At 39.3% G+C, this 20,459-nt stretch overlaps 1 protein-coding gene across 1 annotated transcript in view; it reads right to left on the bottom strand.

Moving 5' to 3' along the window:
- map3k5 (mitogen-activated protein kinase kinase kinase 5) overlaps positions 1 to 20,459 on the bottom strand; it is an 86,080-nt gene that overhangs the window by 46,840 nt on the left and 18,781 nt on the right. The window contains exons 2-4 of the mRNA XM_008279035.1: positions 13,607 to 13,746; positions 8,706 to 8,729; positions 2,622 to 2,815 (exon numbers count right to left, since the gene is read on the bottom strand). Coding sequence (XP_008277257.1) covers positions 2,622 to 2,815; positions 8,706 to 8,729; positions 13,607 to 13,746 — 358 coding nt within the window. The remainder of the gene's footprint in view (positions 1 to 2,621; positions 2,816 to 8,705; positions 8,730 to 13,606; positions 13,747 to 20,459) is intronic.

The following is a 20,459-nucleotide window of genomic DNA, read 5'->3' on the forward strand; positions in this document are numbered from 1 at the left end:
CAGCGGTTACAGGGCTTATCATTGTTGGCATCTGGTGGCGAACAGCTATCTAATTCACTAAGGTCTGACTGGAACACTGTGGAAATGAGAAGCTTTTTCAAAAAGAAAAATGACGCAGGCAATGAGGTGAGGTGGGGGGCTGTGGAGAAAGTGGTTGAATAAGTTCTGCTTCTCTTCTCCTGGGTTGTTTAAAGTGTCGGTCACCCGGTTTGCTATAAAATAATATGGTTATGAAGAATCAAAATGAGCAGTAGATCATTATGAAAAAGGTACAAATAAGAGAAACACTAGTAAGGCTCACCTGCACTCACTGTGATAATAGTGTTGAACCTGGGCTAAGCATAGCAAGAAAGCAGATGATCTTACTTTGTCTTTAGCATTTCACACTTTACATTCATTTGCTCTGAAAAATCTGAAAATGGTGCAATTATATGGTAATTAGCAAACTAAGCTCCAAATGTTTTAAAATCCCAACAACAGCTCTGTATCTCATTCATGTGGACAAACGAGAGAAAGTTTTGTTTTCATGATATCCTGATTTCCTTTCATACAGTGCTGTCTAATCACTAAACTATTACAAAATGAACACTGTCGCCTCATCATTTCATGCCTTTAACAGAACACACTCAATATCCATCCATCCATTATCTATACACCGCTTAATCCTCATTAGGGTTGCGGGGGGGCTGGAGCCTATCCCAGCCGACTTAGGGCGAAGGCAGGGACACTCAATATGTACCTGGTAATTTATTCTAAATAGTGATCATAAATAGTAGTCACACAATGTACATAATGTATTCCAGTGAGTCACTGATGGCTGACAACTCTGCTGCTATAACTTTATGTATGTTGTCTCCAGGAGACGAAGCTTTCATCAAAGTGCACATTCTTCTTTTCTGCCTATAAAACCTGAGTCACTATTCCTGGAGCTGAGCTAGAACTAACTGGCTGCTGTATCGCCTGTTGGCAGGAGAACCTAAAATATTACCCCAGCAACAGAGGCACAGCAAATCTCTTCTTTTTTTTTTTTTTCTTTTCTTTTTAAAATGTAGATCACCACGCAAGTCAAAGTTGAGGCATGCATGCAACAATAATTACAGCAAGTAAAAATAGGAAGAGTGGGATAATAAAACAGAAGCCTGTTCTTCTGAATAAATGTCATGGCTGTTCAAACGTGAACACCTGCAAGCTAGATTCTCTCTTAACAAGACATCACACTGTAACGACCATAAACAACCAGTCAAATATTGTTTTCCAATATAACCTCTGCTTATACAAAGAAGTATTTCACACGTACAGGGCACAATGATTAGCAATAGTGACATTCCTGATTTCAGAGGAAGAGAACTTATTGTTTGTAGGACATTGTTTGAAATAGATTTTCTCTTTGTGCTGTCAGTGATAAAGTGTTTCCTTCAACAGTTACAATAGGTAATCTACCTTATACCCTATTTCTAATGCTACTTAGCCACTGCAAAGCCAAAACACAGGAACTTTGCTTAAACATGAATTAACATTTAGGGCATGTTTGTCATCTCTTTCGATGTATAACAAGTATATGTAATAAAAATATGTAACTTTAGTGAAGCACAGAGTAAACATTGTAGATAGATAAAAACAACTACGCAGCAGCTAAAACAACAACGCTACGGCTATCGCTAGCTTAAGCTAAAGCTAAAACAAAAGTTTTTACCCCAATACATTTTATTACATAAAATGGAGAGCATTTTTGTTGTTTTATTGCAACAATAGCTATATAAATGAATAATTTCATTGAAAAACGTAAAGTTTTTAGAGAGAAAAAAAACACTGCACAGCTTTCACAAGTATAACAGCAGCAATATAGCTAAAGTTAGCCTAAGCTAAAGCTAGAACTAAAGTTTATGTACTTATTGATTTTTCTCTAGTTGTCATTCTGGAAATGAAAAACTGCAAACCCTTGTGATACATTTTAGTAACCTACCTCAGTTTGTTATTCCAAACAACCAAAACCAGTCATTACTGAATGAACCCAGCAAAACTCCTGCTAACAGTAACTACGTAACATTAGCTTGACAGAGCGGCTGCCATCTTGGATTTTGATTTGTGGAATTTATGTAATCTGATGTCTTTAAACTACCATTAAATATTAGAATTGTACATTATTTTGTAATATCTAATTCAATGTACTGCAAATGTTTAATAGTTGTGTTTCTCTGCAGATTATCCAAAGACAAAGTGCAGTACTTGCATTTTTCTGGTCTTAAGCAGTTTCCTATACTGGCGTAACCAGGACTAATGTTTAGGTATCACAACCTGTCTGCCTGTTACAAGCTTGAAAACTTGACATTTTTATTTATTTCTAGAGTTACTTTTCTCTTCCTTTTGTAGAACACCACTGACACACAAAAACAGGACGTTTGTATTGTTCAGCATTCCTGTTTATCTGCTATTATTGGTCGCAATGGTCAACATCAATACAGGCTTTGTGCTTTATAAAATCTATATTTCAACTATGGCAGATGAAACGTATATAAAATTAAATATAGAGTCATGCAATATTGCAAAACGGAAAGATGCATCAAATGACAATTCTGTGGAAAACACACAAGAAAAAGGTCCAGTTAACCCAATGCACTTACTGGGAGTTGGCCTCCGACACTTTGAGCAGCTGGATGAAGCGGTCCAGCAGGGGCATGCAGATGGGCCCCAGCAGCATCTCAAAGCTGGGCTGCATCAGCTCGGTCAGGCCCTTCATCAGGCTGCTCTCACAGCAGTACACCTTGTTGTGGGGCGTCACCATGTACGGGATGAAGGTGTAGTTAGCCGAGCTTGTCTGTCAACACAAGAGACACGATTTTAGAAAAGAGATATTAGTGCATTTAAACATCAGAGGGTTCTCTCTGTTTGACACTGTGGGTGTGAAAAGTGGCATCAGTGATATTTTAGCCAAATGTGGGTGTATCATTGGAAATATCCACAAGAATAAATCACAAAAATACAAACCCTTAGGCTCAGCACATTTAAATATATGTGTTTATAGAGCGATGCATTTTTTGCTCTATATTCTTGTTTTCCCTGTTTTTAAATATTTATAGATTATAATGCATGTCTATATATACGCGATACAGTATGTTGTATGCTAAAATATATAAATTTGAGGCAGCTCTTTACAGTTATTTTTTTTGAATATGGGAATATTTATATATCTTATTTCCAAATTTAAAGTATCATGCATCATAAGCAGTTTAAAAAATGCCTAACTGTATAATGTATGTATTTATAGTGCAAAATACTAGGGTGGCAACTCATAATTAATTTCACTGTTAATTATTATCATAGTTACTCTATTAGTTGTTTGAGCCTTAAAATGTCAGAAAACGATGAGAAACGTCCACTAATGTTTCTCAAAGCTCTAGATGATTTCCTGGAATGTTTCCTCGAAAGCAGAAAATTCTGAAGCAGCTTCAAATCAGAGAATATCGATATTTCCTCATAAAAATTACACAACCCGACTAATTGTTTGCCAAAATAGCTGCTGATTAATTTAAGTCGATGAGTTGTTGCAGCTCTACAGAACACATATTCTCTTTAAACAACTACCCTATCTAAATGATGTGATCAACACACTGATCTCCAGCAGTTTTTATATACATTGTGCAGTAAAGCATTAGATTGCATAGGGAGGAAGCAGATTGCCTGGAGGAAGTCTGAGCCGTTTCCCCGGTTTGAGACAGTTTCAAGTAATGACATGAAGCTTCATCTCTGATCCGTCTGCGTAGACAATAGTGTTAATGTGGCGGTGCGTTGAGTGAGTCAGACTAAACAGGTAGCAGCTGGGAGGGGAGACCTGCATTAGTGCTGACAGCCCCCCATTAGGAGCTGCTTTCCCATAAACACTTACAGCAGAGCGCTAACACACTCTACTTATTCATGCAGCCCGGGCCACGAGAAAATCGTGCAGAAACTGAAGTCTGACTGCTCACCTGGAGCCAAACAAAGCTCTATCCTGCTGTTTGCTCCAGCAGTGGCATTCAGGAGTAGCTTGGTTTCATGCCTGCTTCAGATTTATCTGTGGTTTTAGCTCTTAAAAATGTACTTCTTTATTTACTTAGCGCAAATTCCAGACATCTGCTTTTTGTCTTTATCCTGTATCTGTATTTGTTTTAACTCGACACGATTCTCCAGCAGCAGCAGCCGCCGTGATGCTCCCGTTGCGGTGGCCCACCGCTGCTGAATAAACCGAGAGGAAACACATGCGCGCGGTATTTACACACAGCCCAGACAGAAAGAGCGAGAGGCAGGAAATCCACTATTGATATTCTCAAGAAACAGCCAAGGTCTTTTCAAGGAGAGCTGTTCCCAGAATGTCAGATGTGTGCCGATTCCGAAACACAACATCTGAAGGTGGTCGGGCTGCTACCCAGCTGCATCCTTTAATATTCAATCATGGTTTCAGCTATTTAGCAACCTTTGAGTAAACAGACTACTGCTGCTCTCACTGCCAACAGAAAAAAAAAAGGAAGTGAAAAGAAGGTGCGGTGTCGAAGCAATGAAAGCAACCCGTAGATGACTACTTCCTCCTGTGCAACAGTGGTTCATGACTTCATCAGCAGCTGCAGAGGCTGTGCATGCCTTTCAAAAATAAACCCTTGAACCCTGTTTCTATTAGGTGCAAGCAGACAGGTTGCAATACACTGCCGCTAAATTTAGCTTCTGTGTGTGCGATCATGCCGTCATAGGGATCACATGACGGCTTCGCTGTCACAGGCCGATGCATATTTCAGAGAGGCTGCAGGTCATCTGAAGCTAACCTACCCTAGTCGTTTACAGGTAACAAGTTTCTGAGCTGAAACACATGTGACAGCTCTGGCTCACAGGGAATCTGGTGAATGTGACTGAGGATGAGTCAGTTATTCAGAGTGAGTCATCTGGTTTGTTAGCCTTGCCGATGATCCATCCATCCATCTGCAGTTACAGCAGGATTGTGCTGCACTGTACAGAACTGCGCGCTCGCTCACCTTCGCAGAGACACACAAAGAGCAGATCACAACTCAGTGTCAGGGCTTTATTTCCATGACTGTTTCAGTCAGTAACCCACTGAGGAAGTAGTCATGACCTGGTCACTTCCACCAGGCCTAAAGCTCTGCTACACCTGTGGGCTGCAACTTCAGGTAACGAGTCGTGAGTACAGTAAGTGAATGTGGAGAGGAACAGAAGTCTATCCAGTTACAGGAACTGGATATACACAAATAGAGACTAATTACCTGGATTTCAATTATCACAGTAGGCAGCTAAATGCACTTTGTTCAAGTGAATTAGAAACGCATGCTTTTTTCACAGTAGAGAATAATCAGGTACATTTGTACCTGCAGAGAGACAAAAATTAAAAGCATTTGCATCAACGCAGATGGTAGTTAAGAGCAACTGGCTGTTTGCTAAATTATTACAATGTATAGAATTAGCACCTGAATCCACACCTCCTCTCAGATTTATGGAGCTTTACACTGAAATTGAGCTTATTGTCTGGCCTCCGACTTTGTGATCTTAGTTTATAGTGTTGTTTTGTTGGAATTTACAGGCAGCTGTGTTCAGAGAAAAACCTCAAAGCATTCTATAACTACCTGCTCAGTGCCAAACTGCACAACCTTGAAGACTGGCTGAGAAGAATAAGGGAAGAACGTAGCAGGTAAAAATCCATATACAGGTGCAGCTCAAAAAATGACAATACTGTAAAAAAGTTACACCGAAAAAGACAAAATTTCAAATATTTTATATTGATTACACTTAAAGTGAAATATTGCAAGACTTTTTGTTTTCATTTTGATGATTATGGCTTTTAGTTCATTCAAATCAGCAATCTAATATATCAAAATATTAGAATTGTTAGTCTTGAGTTTGCGTTTATTATTATTCAAATAGTATTTTAAAAAAAGACAAATGCAGTCTGTGATGATTTGTGGTGTCATGTCATCTGCTAATGTTTGTCCACTGTGTTTTATCAAGTCCAGAGTCAACGCAGCATCTACCAGGAGACTTTAGAGCAGTTCATGCTTCCATCTGCTGACGGTCTTATTGGTAGATGCTGATTTCCTTTTCCAGCAGGACGTAGCACCTGCCCACAGAGCCAAAACTACCACCAATTGGTTTGCTGACCATGATATTACCATGCTTGATTGGCCAGCCAACTTACCTGACCTGAACCCCACTGAACCTTATACGGAGTATCAAGAGGACGATGAGAAACACCTGATCACCTTCATGCCACACCGCACTGATGCAGTAATGTTGTGGTAAAGGAGCGTCAACCAAGTATTGACTGCATAAATGAACATACTATTCAGAAGCTGGACATTTCTGTATTGTAAGTCCCATTTTAAAATTGATCACAGAAAATATTCTAATAATTTTAGATAATGGATTTCAGATTTTCATGAGCTATAAGCCATAATCCTGGAAATTAAAACAAAAAAAGACTTAGACTCTTTCACTTTGTGTGTAATGAATACAAAATATAAGACAGTTTTACTTTTTAAATGAAACTACAAAAGATAAACTGGAACTTTTTCACGATATTCTGTTTTTTTGAGCTGCACCTGTATTGCCCTCAGAAGATGGGGAAGACAACACAGAGCTTAAAGAGTGCACACAGGACTTATTCATCAGCTGACTCTAAATTATTGACACTGTTGATCTTCAACAAATCTGACATATAAGGCAAAACATGTCTGATTACATTTTAATTACATTTTATGTAATATTCCACACAAAATACAAGGACTAAAACTTGATTTAGATGCTGTCAGACAATTAAATAGCTGTTATCAGCATACATTACTCCCACACACATGGGCCGGTAGGGACCTCTTCCACCCTGTAGTAAGTCCAGTAGGGAGGTTATCATCCATTCTGATCATTGATAAACAGAAACTAACCCCGATAGCATTAGCAAACTCTTGGCATCATGTGAATAAGAGCATTGAAAAAAATAATTAGCTCCTGAGAAGCAAGTCAAACTCAAGTTTCCTAGATGAGAGAAATGTGGACTTTCACCCCACAATTCACACTACACTTTGCAACTGAGTGCACAGAGTCAACTAGAAGGCTGAGGAGGTCTCTGTTGGCCCATAAGTACCAGAACATGTGCCCTGATAATGTCTATCGAATGGTATGATGACATCCAAATTGGGTAACATGTACGTACGAGTTTTCTAGTGAAGAAATGTTTGGTTATCAGCTAGAAAAGAAAAGCTTGTGTCATGGTTTGACTTTTGGCTTTCAGGAGGAGCTGACTATTAGCGGAAAGTTTCTTTGAAGATTTTTTATTTTTTTGAAATGCATGTATGAATGAGGATTATTTGAAACTGATATAAATTATGTTGCATTCAGAGTAAACAGCTGGCATCAAAGGGATAGAAAAGACAATGACCAAAAACTCCAATGCTGCACTTTGGGTGCACTTTTAGCAGCACAGAGGGTTAGTTAAGAGCATATGCACCAGTGCAGAGGGCATTAAAGTGCCTTAATACAAGCAGGAAACAGGGAGAACAAAGACAGCGAGTGCACATAAGGGACATCCGTGAGTTCTCACTCTCATACTGTGAGTGATAATCAGCTCTCCTCACACGGTACGAGTCAGAGTCAGAGAACAGTACGTTACATGCAGCACAAAGCCACCTTCCACTTTGAAAAGCCACTTAGGAGAGCTAAGCCTTTCATCTGACTCCTGAACATGGACAACAATCAGGCTGCTCCTGCCACGGCATTAATGAAACTTCTAGTGTCAAATTAGTCTATTACCGGGGACCAATCAGTATTAATTTCTATAAGCAATTCAGTGTTTTAAGGCATGAATCAAGCAAAAATGAACAAAGTTGTTACATTTAGTTTCTCAGATGCGAAAATTTGCAGCTTTTCTCTGTTTATCACTGCAAGTTAAATTCTTTTGATTGTTTTGATTTAAAAAAGGGAATTCAAAGATATGACCTTGGGCTCTTGCAGCTTTCTGACGTTATCTTTCTACTAACTGCCAAAAACTGACAGAAATAATTATTAAATTGCATGTTAATGAATAACATCTCTCTCTGCTGAGTGCACCATGCAGTTCAGGAGCCTACAATGCTGTTTGGCGTTTTAAAAAGGGGTTACACACATGCACCACTTTGTCTTCCTCATATTGCCTTTAAAATATTAAAACCGCATTTCTATCTAAACACAGAAAGCATTAACCTCTCTAAAAATGTAAATAGTATTGCTTAAAAGGTTTCAGTGAGTGAAGCTAATTTAATTTACTGACTTCATTAGAACTACAGGAGGATAACAACCACTACAGAGGAGGATTTCTTAGCTTTAAGGCACCACCTTATTTGAATGCTGCAGCTTTTGCAAGTCAAATGTTGAGAATGCGTGCGCCTTTTTATGCAGATTGTGCGTGTGCAGTCACTGGAACTCATGAAACAGCTGTCATCTGAGAAACACATCTTGAAAGTGGAAGCGAAGATGTTTTCACGAAGCTAAACATTTATCACAGCTTCTAAACAAAAGTGGGCTGCACAAGAGAAAGCCTTTATAACACTGAGAAGAGAAACATAAGGCGTTAGATACTGTGATCCCCGCACGCTCTACAAAAGCATATTCTTTGCACCACATAATATGTGTGATGTGTGAGCAATGGGTGAGTAATGTGTGAAAGGCAAAGGCAAGGGAAAATTGCTTTGTGTACTTACAGTGTTCTTCTGGCAAATGATTTCCTGTAAGAAGAGAAGAGAAAAAAAATATATTTAGAGATTCAATAGGAATATTTTCTGCTGGGAGCAATTTTGTGTTGGACACTGTGTTACTGAGTAAAATAATATAAATCATTACCATTCAATACAGCGTGGAGAGACAGTACCATTTTGTCAAGATGACATTGTTTTTATGACAGTTTGTCTGCTTGTCAAATAGCTGATGAATGTTTCCAGTGAAAAGCTATGACAGTGTAGCAGACATTATGTGGCGACAGCTGCTGCCAGTAAGAGAAATACACCAGTAAAACAAGAGAAAAGAAACTACAAGCTGATGCCAACAGCGCTTCTTTTAAAATATTCAAAGGCTGTTTGTAGATGAGGAAGGAAGTTCATGCAACATGCTTGTTATGCCGGAAGGCTTTATTTACGATGAAAAGTACCTTTAAGGGTGCATTTAGCATCTGGCTTCTCAGAAGCATAGAATACTGAAGGCGCAGGTGAACCTGCATACTGCATGGTTCATAATACAGGCGGTGTTTTGCCTATACTAAGTGTATAGATCAAGGGGTGGGTGAAATAGAGTCATCTCACTTAAAAACAACTGAATCGGAAAGAAGTTCCCACCTGATCCCTTTAGAATCAGCCAATTTTCTTCTGCAAAATAACTTTAGTATATGTGATTAAGTTTTATTTTCTGTTTTGCAGGTCCTTGAAGTACAAAGGGGGTGGGTAAAATACACCTTTATTAGAAAGTTATTTTGACACAGAAGGCATCATGGCGAGAACATTAACCTGGTATCAAAATGTAGGTAAAAAAAAAAAGACATTAGATCAGCATCATAGACATTGAACTGATGCAAGTCTGCTTTTAAAGCTATGAGATATCCCATGACATTGATGCTCAAAGTTGGTAATAGAAAAAAATCATGCTGAACAAAAACAAGGTTTAGTCTTTAGACACCTGGAGTGGATATACATCTGATTATGTTACAGATTTGAACAGAGCTCAAATGTGGTTTTCATCCCTAAACATTTCACGTGTTTATCATAAGTAAATAAAGTGTGAGAACTCAAAAATTCCAGCCAAAATGGATTAAAAATTGTGAATTTCAATCCCCCCATATGTACCTCAAGGGCCTGCAACTGCTACAGAAAAGTATGAAAGTAACATTTTTGCATGGCCTCATCAAATATACTTAAGTTCCTTTACATAAAACAAATCCTGCGGCGGTCAGAATGGAGCCACTGACTGACTTCTTATAGAAAGACCCAGTTTAGCTTTACTTCCGGTGTATACAACACAACTTAAGGCTTCATTATGCCTCAAAATAAATGCTTGTTGGATTATCTAACAATGTCTGAAACCCCCCTTCAGCACAAAATCAGAGCGTCGTTGGTGGTAAATGTGATTTGCCTGACACTTTTCTGTAACAATCATATCCACTCCATGCAGAGATTCGCCAAGTGTGCGGAGGTGAGAAACTAATCAGAATCTGAAATACTCCTCCAAGGTCTTTCTTCATTCATGTCTGAATGAGAATCCTGGTTACTGCTGTGTAAAAGTTGCAATGCCGCTCTTGCTAGATCACATTAATGGAAACACACGCATGAAATCGCAACATACTCAAGATTTCTTTTCACATTTCTGCACAAACATTGTTCCAAAATCCCCACAAAGATGACAAAAAAAAAAAAAACTCGCTTTACAATTTTGCATCTATTACAAACTGAAATTAACACAAAAATAAAACTTTGCTGCCACGAAGGTCGATTTAACGAGACTAACCAATAATGTAACCCAGATTTTGACTAAACATTAACAGGAGCTGAAGTGTGTTTTGCTGCTTTTAGCTGATTGTAAAAGTTTTTCCCGTGAGGTACTTTCACTAGCTGTTTATAATTCTAAATGACCAGTGGCATGGAGACAGAAATAATTAAGATTGAACAAAAAGCCAAACCGTGTACTTTTCTTCACCTCAGACAGGTGAGCTGTAACACACTGTCGCAGTTTATCAGCTGCAGTTAAGTCATGCGCTACATCACAGCTGTTATTTTGCTCTAGTTAGATTATTGTCACACATTGACAGAATTTTAGGATTTTAGAATTTTATAACTACTGTTTTAGGTTTAATTGCTTGCTGTTAGTCTTTTATTTATTAGTAGCTTACTATGCATTAATCACTATGTGCTGTGCATTTGCTAAGTTAATGAAATTACAGTTACAGTTTACACATAGACACACAAAAGAGTTTCGGTGCCAGTCTCTTTTATCACAAGCTGGGTACAATGATAAAGTGGCTGAGCAACAGAATGAATGACCTTAGCAGCATTGAATGTAGAGTATTACTAATACCTGCCTGTCCTTAAGGAATACAAAGTAATAATGTGTGTTTGTAGAACATCAATATCACATTAGTTTTTCCACGTAAAAGCTGTGATGACCTTTAGGATGTCTTACAATCTGTAATCAATACCAGGGTTTCTTTCATGCTGGTATTTCAAAAGAATCAATCTTAAGCATGGGTGAACTGTAGTACAACTGTGGCTCAATAACAAATAAACGACTTGCTCATAGGTACTATGAGACTATTTCATTCTTCAGAAAAGCAGTAGAAAGAAGTATAACCAGCACAACTACACTGAGTACACAAAGAGATGCTGGTGTATATTTTAACAGTGCTTTATGAAACAATTTGGCAGTCTGATGGAGATCAGAGGAAACCAGCAGAGAGAAGTGGTCTTTTCAGGCAGTGTGAGAAGCAGTTTTTCCATCGCCCAGACAGATGGGTGGGCACTGTGGCAGACCACAGGAAGGGAGAGCTCGCATTATCCCAGTATCCGTTTCCATTAGAGCAGGAAAGAATGCCATCTTAAGCAATTTCTATGACACAACAGAGCTGAGAATGTGCATTCGTTTTTTTATGTTGTGTTTATTTTACCTCTGGAGGTGCACTCCTCCTGACAGGCTGGGCATCAGTGTCAGTTGACTGTACAGTTCATTTGTTTACTGAGGAATCTGATGCTGTATGTTTATAACAGGGCTGCACAGCATCGGAAGAAGCTGACATTGTGATATTTGGAATCCTGCAATATATATTAAAGTATGAAAAAATACAGGAATTTTCACCAGATGACTTGAATAACTATTTGAAGAAAAAAAAGTCACCCACATCATGCAAGAATAACTTGGATGATTTATAAGGGGGGTACTTTGCATTTGTCATACGGAGCTTTGTGATGCTGATTTAAATGTTCAAACAAATTAGTTGTGTTGCCTCATGTAGTGGTAGAAACTGCAAGACACTTAAACAGAGTACTGAAATAAAATAAAACTGAACACCAGGTTATTCTTCAACGGAATTGTCTGCATAGATGCTTAATATAAATTCAGTTGCACCCAAAACACATGACTTGCTGAAAACCTACCAAGTAACAGACTTTACAATTTACCAGTGTTCCCTAAACGTCTCACATGCAGGCTGCAGTAGAAGCTTGGTGCTCATGTGTGCACAGTGAAACCTCTGGTCTCCATCAGTTATTCACACAGACGTGGGACCATAAATGGCCTTGAAAATAGTGAAATAATGTCTTTTAATGTCAGATTGACCCAGTTTGAAACCGAGAGATTGTACAGCAGATGGTCTGTTAATGTTCATTTCACTGTGGGAAGCTAAAGTCAAGATCATGATTAATATTCTCTTAATTGTGCAGCCCTACACCTGACACTGCATGACTGTTTTACAACTAAATCTTCCTTTTAAGTTTTTTTTCTCTCCTGTTTCTCTGTTATTTAGCTGTACAAACTGTCTTTTCAAGAAGGTTGGAAAAATACATTTCCAAGTACCCCTAAATCTGAATAAATTATGCTCTGTCAGTCAAACTTCTCTTGTAGATTAGTCATGGGGAAGGAGACCTGTTTACTTTTTGTATCAAGTGGTAAAAATAGTTGTAGCATCATGTGTTTGAGTTAAGTTGCCTTATCTCACATCACACCTCCTGCTGCTAACACAGCGTGAGGAAATACTTGCTGAATTTCACAAAAATGGATTAAAATAGCCGACTCTACCATGAACATTAATGAAGAGTGTTTACATTGGTCATAAAAAAAAATTCACAAAGTAGAGCTTGCATACTCCAAAACGGTATGCACTCTATATTTGTTATTTTATTTGTAGAATATCAATAATGTGGCCTAGTAATTAAGATACGGACCACAAAACTGCGATGATTCTAGGTGGATTTGGTCAAGGACCTCTCTCTTTGTCCCTACAGTTCTTCGTTGTGTTTCCAATTACAGTGTCTAACAATTAATCTTTTAAATAGTAAATAAAATATTCAATGATTCATGATAAAATAGCAAAAAGGCTATTAAATTCCCCTGCGAAAACTTCTTTCCCTTGCCTCTGATCCACTCGTTTTTTTAGATCATGACCTCACTTCACATCATTCTTTCTCAAATCTGGTACCATAACAAATTTTTAAAAATTTCCAGCGAATAAACAACCCAGAATAGAATGAAACCTCCTTGGTGGAGGTTGAAATGTGTTGCCTTAAGACTCTTGAATTAAATCAAAATTTTAAACATTACATAGAAACAAAACAAAGGAAAGCCTTTAATCCAAATACTGGAAACAGAACTCCCTCTCCTCTTTTCACCCTCAGATCTAATATTCTGCTCTCAACATGTTTTATAACCTCATCTCCTTGCGTCAAATTATTGATGCATTTATGTGTCGCCACCATCAAATTACGCTCCTGTCAACCCCGTGCCCTCCCTCCACCTCCTCCTAAATATAGTCTTTAATCACCACCTTCATAAACCACTGTGATTGTTTGGACTGCATGCTAAAGCAATGAGGCCAGGAGCGTTCTGCTTTCTGCTCGCGATGACGGTTTACCTGCAGGGACTGGAGGGAGTCGGAGTTAGTGTCGCAGTACAGGATGATGTTGTTGGCCATGCTGAAGCTCTCTCTGACTCCCAGGTGGTAGAAGAGCGAGAGCTGGCGGAAAGCATCTGTCATCTCCACCACTGCGATGTCTGATGATGAAAGACAGGTGAAGGTGTTATGTTAGTCGTCAGCGTGGCCCTCTGCGTGTGTCCTCTAAAATACTAAATACCATGAGATTTTAAAGACCAGTAATAATCATAATAATACAGGTACAGTCAGAGGTATTTTTTCCACCAACAACAGTCATATGTGATAGTTCATTTCACTCTAAAAACAGGAACATTAACACTCTGCTACACCAACCGCCACTTCTCTGCTTTCCACCAGAGTTTGGAAGCTGGCTGCAGCTCCCATTCAACCTCAAGAGGATTAGTGAGACCAGCCACTGATATCGGGTGATAAGGCCTGTCTCGCATTGGTGTTTCAGTTCAATCTGAAGGTGTTAGATGGGTGGAGGTCTGGCCTCTGTGTTGCTAGTAGAGGCATTTTACACCAAACTCAGAAAACCATGTCGATAAAGAGCTAGCTGTGTGCACAGGGACACATCATTGTGAAACAAGAAAAGTCTTTCTCACGTGTTTGTTTTGTTCATAGTAAAATTTGTCCCTAACTTTCTGTGAAATCTACAACAATGACAACAACAGCAAGAGCAACAAATCTTTTAAATCCGTGCCGCTTTAGCACCTGAGGCGCTTTTAGTAATCACTGTTAGAATGTGTTTGGGTCAAATGCTTCCTCTGTTCAAACCAGTTAGTATACTAATGTTTACTAATTAATTTACTGACAAATGACTGATGTATTACAACTGCATAGTTTATAAAGAAAATTCTAGACAGTTAATGGTTCAGTTGTCAGTCAATTATGAAACAGTCATTGACTCATCATTTAGATCATCAAAGAAATGATCATTCATTAACCCTCCAAACCCCCAAACATGCATGTCTTCGTTCTCTTTTTTTTAATCGCCAAAATTGAACCATTTATCAGCCACAAACTGTAAAAATCTGAAAGAATCATCGGATCTTCAGCTTTTTAATGGTCTGTAAACGCATCATGTGTAGCGTGCTGTACCGTCAGGATGAATAAACTAAATCTAAGCATAACACTGTGACATTCCACCAAATCACTTTATTCTACATGTCATATTTGATCAATAAAATAACTGCAGCATGGTTCCAAATGGTGTGAAAACTGGTTGGAAGATACATTCAGCATGGTGAAATGCCTTCCTGGAACTGATGTGCGCAGCAGTGTGAGTTTGTAGAGGTTGTTAAAATGTAAATAGACTTAGTCAAACAGCCGATCTATAGCAGGTGGGGCTACATGCCCAGAGCCCAGAAACTTCTTGGGATTCACAGAGTTTAAATAAAGTTCTTGGATGTCATTGTAAACTGCATACAAAGTAAAATACACAGTCGGGCTCTGGGAATTGGGAGAACAATTCATTTATTAATACACTTAGAGTTTAACAAAGAAAAAAAAATCTATAAACCAATGAACAGTGCAATGTTCATTAGCAGCAAACATTCAATTTACCCATAATCAAATGTGTTAAAAACAGTAAAACTTGTATTGTGTCACTAACTGTTGGTCTCACTAAAGCAAACATCAGTGAGTCTTTATTGTTCTGGGAGAGAGACATACAGTTAAGAGCTAAGGGGTTAATGGACAGATATAAAGACAAATAGTCATGGCTCTTCATAATTCACTCTGCTGTCAGCTACAAGTGGAGCTGACGCACAATCTTAAAAAAAAAACTAAAGAATTTCATCGACGAAGGTGGCCTGACCCACCTTTTCAACTCTGTCAGCGGATACAAATACACTAAATACCTCACCGACTGCAGCTGGCCTTAACCATACGATCAGGATCAATAGGTCTGGAGGGGTAAATATGCCAATTGTCACTCAAGCCAGCAGGGTTTCTGGCGAAGGGGTGGAGAGTTCCCAGCCTTGAACAAAAAGACCAGTGCTTATACTAGCATAACAGACTGCTCTGTTATGTATAAGCACTGGACTGAATGGAAGAAGCGCTCAGTGGCTGGTGGGCTGTTTAAGTCAACATTAACCATATGCGAGCATGCCCATCCTTCAGTTCTCGCATTTAGATGACATCATGCAGGTTATGAGGCAGTAAACACACGCCTCAACTTGTGGAATAAGCACGATGGTGTTATGGAGACCCATACATGAGGTAGGGCAATACATGTTTTCCCCGAGGCTGCCTCGCACCGCTGATAACACCTAAAACAAATCAGCCCCGTGGCAGCGCTCCAGTAATGACAGAGGAGCTCAGAGAGTCACACAGATAAAGCCGCACCCAGGTTTTTCATCTGTTTCCAACTATCCACCTCTCTGTGTCAACAAACACATTACATGGAGCTGAAGAGCAGATATTCTCTGACCCTGCAAACCGAATCATTTTCCCGTAATGGGTTGTTCCAAGCTGGTGCCCATTACAGCTAGTGTAGTACTACGAGAGGAAAAACACCAAAATATCCATGCAGGCATCTCATGTCAGCGTAAGCTCCGATGATGGGTGGCTCCATTTTAAACCAGGATTGAACAAGAAAAGTCATGTTTATACAAAAGTGTGGCCAGTGCAAAATAGAGCAAAGATTACAAATCAACATTTTACCTTCTATAGCTTGCTTGAAAGACAAAAAGTACTCAGCAGGGCTTGTATTTGCAGAACTGAGGCTGCTTCAGTCTATCCAGGACAAGACTGGAGTCCAGCTTATGTTACATAAATGAAGAACTGAGACTAGTTTGTGAGAAAAACACTTGAGCCTTAAGTTCTGACATGATGAAATCCCACAAAATAATCATATTGAGCATTTGGACATAAAGGTTTATGGACACTGATTCAGTTTTGGAGCACAGACTGTATCGAACAGGTGGATGTAACCTACAGAGAAGTGAAGCCAATGCATAAGTACCTTAAAGCTGCATTCTTTATCGCGACTGCTTTGGTTGCAAAAAGAAGTCAAATTGTGTATGAGTCTATGCAAAAATGGCACTACTTTTCACTTAATTTATTACCTCAATAAATACGTTATTATTGCGTGACTGGTCTCAATCGAGTTTCAAGTCTCCTACAATACAGGATGACCTCTAAATTATGGTCAAAGTAAAATATGCACTAAGGCAGATTATATTTTAGGGCAGGTTGCCACCGTATTGGCATGTGCAGTTCCCTCCAGTTCTAGATCCACTCATCCACTCATCCTGTCCAAGACCAAGATGATGAACAGGAAAATTCTAAACTCAATAATTACATTCATAAAAATTAATTCAGTTAGACAGGAGCAGTTAGTGCACAAATATACAATTCTGAGTGTATCTTGTTTAACACGTGCAGGAAGAAGTGCTTTATCTCTGAAGGAGAGCGTACATTGGTGTGGGAGAACAGAGCAGGCATCTCCTTAACCCAGAGGTGACAGATATGTGCTAGTCGTATATCAGTACATTGCACATTTACCGCAGTTAGGGTCAATTAGGCCAATTATTTTCCATTTTTATCAGTAACAACTGAGAAATGTATCCACATGTCAGAGTTGCCTCGCTTTGTTTCTGTGTTGTAAAGACCTGTTTTGATCTTCTTTTCAACCTCATTTGTTGACTCCATCCTGCTGGTTTGTGGTAAATGCAATTTAGTTCTCGACCGCTTACTCCCACCTGCAGCAAAGTGAAAACCACCCACTCCCTGCAGCCTTTCTGTTGGGTTCTGTGGGATCCCAGAACCAATGTAGCTCTCTAATATGAGTAATAAGGTATTAGAGCTAGGCTTTCAAGGCACTTTGTCTCAGCTATAACAGAGACTCCCTGCGGTGAAGAACCTTGTTAACGTGTCCATATGGTATATTTTTATACGCTAAAAGACATACCATGAGCAAAGTAAACAGGCTTTCTGTATCATTATTCTTCTTCATAATCAGTTAGCAGTTCGAACATGTACAGCTGATGAACTCTAATAGGACAATTTGCCCTCGCGAACAGTGTCTTAGGGGAGCTGGAGCGCCAGAGCTGCAGTGAATGGGGAGGAGTGGGTAAAAATAGAGGCAGGAGAGTGCATATTGGACTTTCATTGGTCAGGTGGTCAGAAACATGACTTCAAATAAAAGTTGATGTTATTCTGTTTCTGCTTGCTGTTTAACTGATTAGCAGCCAGCTATGCTCTTGTCAAAGCTATTTAACATTATTCAAATGCAATGCCAAACTAATGAAACTTTCATTATCTCAGAGTTAAGGGAGCGGATCACTCAATACACTACTTGTAATGAAAGCCTCTAACTCCACCCAGTCCATCAAAACAAACTGCTCAAAGCAAGCACCTAAGTGTTCACTATTTGAAAGCACAGTTAACAACAAGTAGACCATTTAATTCAGCAGCTTTGGGACTGCATGCCAACGCAACACTGCAGAGACGAGCCAATCAGGCTGGTTGTAGCAGTGGAGAGCTTTCATCAGTGATGAGGAGCCACGCAGCCCCTCGCACTCATCATCAGAACATGCAAATTCTACCAGGAAGCAGGCACTTACTTTTGGCCTCAGGTTCTCATCATTAACCCTTCTTTTACACGTGCTTTGGTAAGCAGCCTCACGTTTTCATTACGGACAGTGAGCGGAAGACAGGATATAAGGGATTTGAAGCTCTGTGGCTCTGTGCAGTGGTGCGGAACATCATGAGAGTTTTGTTCTGCTGTTGAGCGGCCAGCGTCGTCACATCAGGATGTCTGCTCTTTGATCGAGTGCAAGTTAGGTTTCACTCTCTGACGTATGAAGTAGGGAGGGAGAATACACCTTAAGCCCCACTAGCACTGGCCTCTGCTTAACAACCACTTGTTAGTTCCACATCCATGACAGATGATATTGTCACCATCATAAATAGATAGATAGAACTTTATTGATCCCTTTGGTAGGGTACCTCAGGGAAATTGTTGAACATGCACACTAATCTAACTTTTTCAAAGAATAAACGACAAAACCAAAAAATGACACTCGGTCTATTTTGCTGCACCCCTGAAAACAAACAGTTGGCACACCATACCTAATAAAACCCTCAACAATCTTGAGCATACGCGTAAAAAATGTTCTTTGTCTTTTTTGCATTTACTTATCCATACAAGATGCAACTGAATGTCAACATCCAGACAGCACAGGTTGTCTGATGAATAAAAGATAAGCTTGTCTCACTTATCTGCTGGCAGTCAACCCCATCAATATTACATCTGAATGAGATTTTAATGCAAACAGGCCATTAAAAGGCAACGGCATAATACAACTCAGTTGTTGCAAACACAACAAAAAAACAAGAGTAAAGCAATAACTTTGCTTTGGAAATCTCACCGGCTGCTTCACAGGAATGAGTCTGAGCCAAGAAAAATGTTTGTCACAGGGCAGGGCAGATATAGATGATGAATACGGAGCACAGCCAACTAGGTGCACATACGAGAAAAAAAAAAAAAAAGGGCAAGCGGGTTTTGTTCTGCCCAGAGAGTGGAGAAGAGCAATCAGTTCTCATAAGCGCTTTGTACTGACAACAAAGCCCCCAGAGCTGACAACACTTGACTACCAGTGTATCATGTCATCAGCGTATATTTTAGTCTAGTCTATTAATAAAGAACAACATGTTCCAGATTTCAGTGAGAAACTGCGGCAGCCGTACAGAACCACTTTCATTGCTCATTTCCTTGGATTTTCACCTCCGCAAATGGTCATGTTTAAAAAAGCAGCTATAATTCATGTCTGCGTCCAGAATAAGAAGCAACAGTACACAACAGAAGTGAGTACACCCTCTGTGTAACATCATTTAAAAGTCAAATGATTAAAATTTCACTTCACTACAGTTGCATTATTTCTCAGCCAACAAGTTGAGTATTTCCTCTCATGAACAACATAGACAAATATTTTGTAAAGAGTTTACTGAAATCACAGGTCCCAGAGCAGAAACTCTGAGAACAAAACTGAATACACCTGTAATTACTGACACACAAGTAAGAGAACCCGGGATCACTGAAACTAAGTTGAGTACACCTGTGATTTACAATTAGCCTTGTTGCATGAATACAGTAAGAAAATGACCTGTGAACACCAGAACTTTCTCAGTTTTGGACCTATTAACTGTGTCTACCTGCATGTCTATATCATGGCCCCAAACTGAAAGAAGTTTCAGAGGAATATAAAAATCTGATTGTGAGACTGATGGAAAAGATTGTAGGACAATCAGTGACTAAGAAAAAATCATTAGAAACCCAGTTACAGCAGTAATCAGCAGATATAGAAAGAGCTATAGTACCACTAATCAGAGCTGCAGCGTTGTCGTCCTCCTAAAACGATGTCATGGACAGTCTACCTCAGAACAACAGACGCGAGAACTTCAGACTTGGCTCAGATGGGCTCCAGCTTGTTTTGTGTTAACCTGTCTAGGACTACCACAGTGAATGCAAAGACCCGACGGTGAAGCACGGGTATGGGAGTGTGATGACGTGTTGTATCACGAATGACTGTGGATATACCAAAATACCATCTGACAAGACAACTCCCAGTCTGCAGAGGCTTGGCAGAAGAGAAATATTCCCATTTGATAACCATCCAAAGCACACTGCCAAAATCACACAAGAGTTTCTAAAAAAGAAAAAGGTGAAAACTATGACCTGATGTCAGTAATGAAAGTGGTACTGACTTTTGTTGGGTTGAGTTTCTACTGTGGGGCCTGTACTTTTGAAATAGTGAATCTAAACAGTTTTTTTTGTTTGTTTTTTACTCAAGAGCAAATACTCTACTGTTCACCTTAGACAGAG

Source organism: Stegastes partitus, unplaced genomic scaffold, assembly GCF_000690725.1.
Source record: "Stegastes partitus isolate 25-593 unplaced genomic scaffold, Stegastes_partitus-1.0.2 Scaffold142, whole genome shotgun sequence".
NCBI classification, from domain to species: Eukaryota; Metazoa; Chordata; class Actinopteri; family Pomacentridae; genus Stegastes; species Stegastes partitus.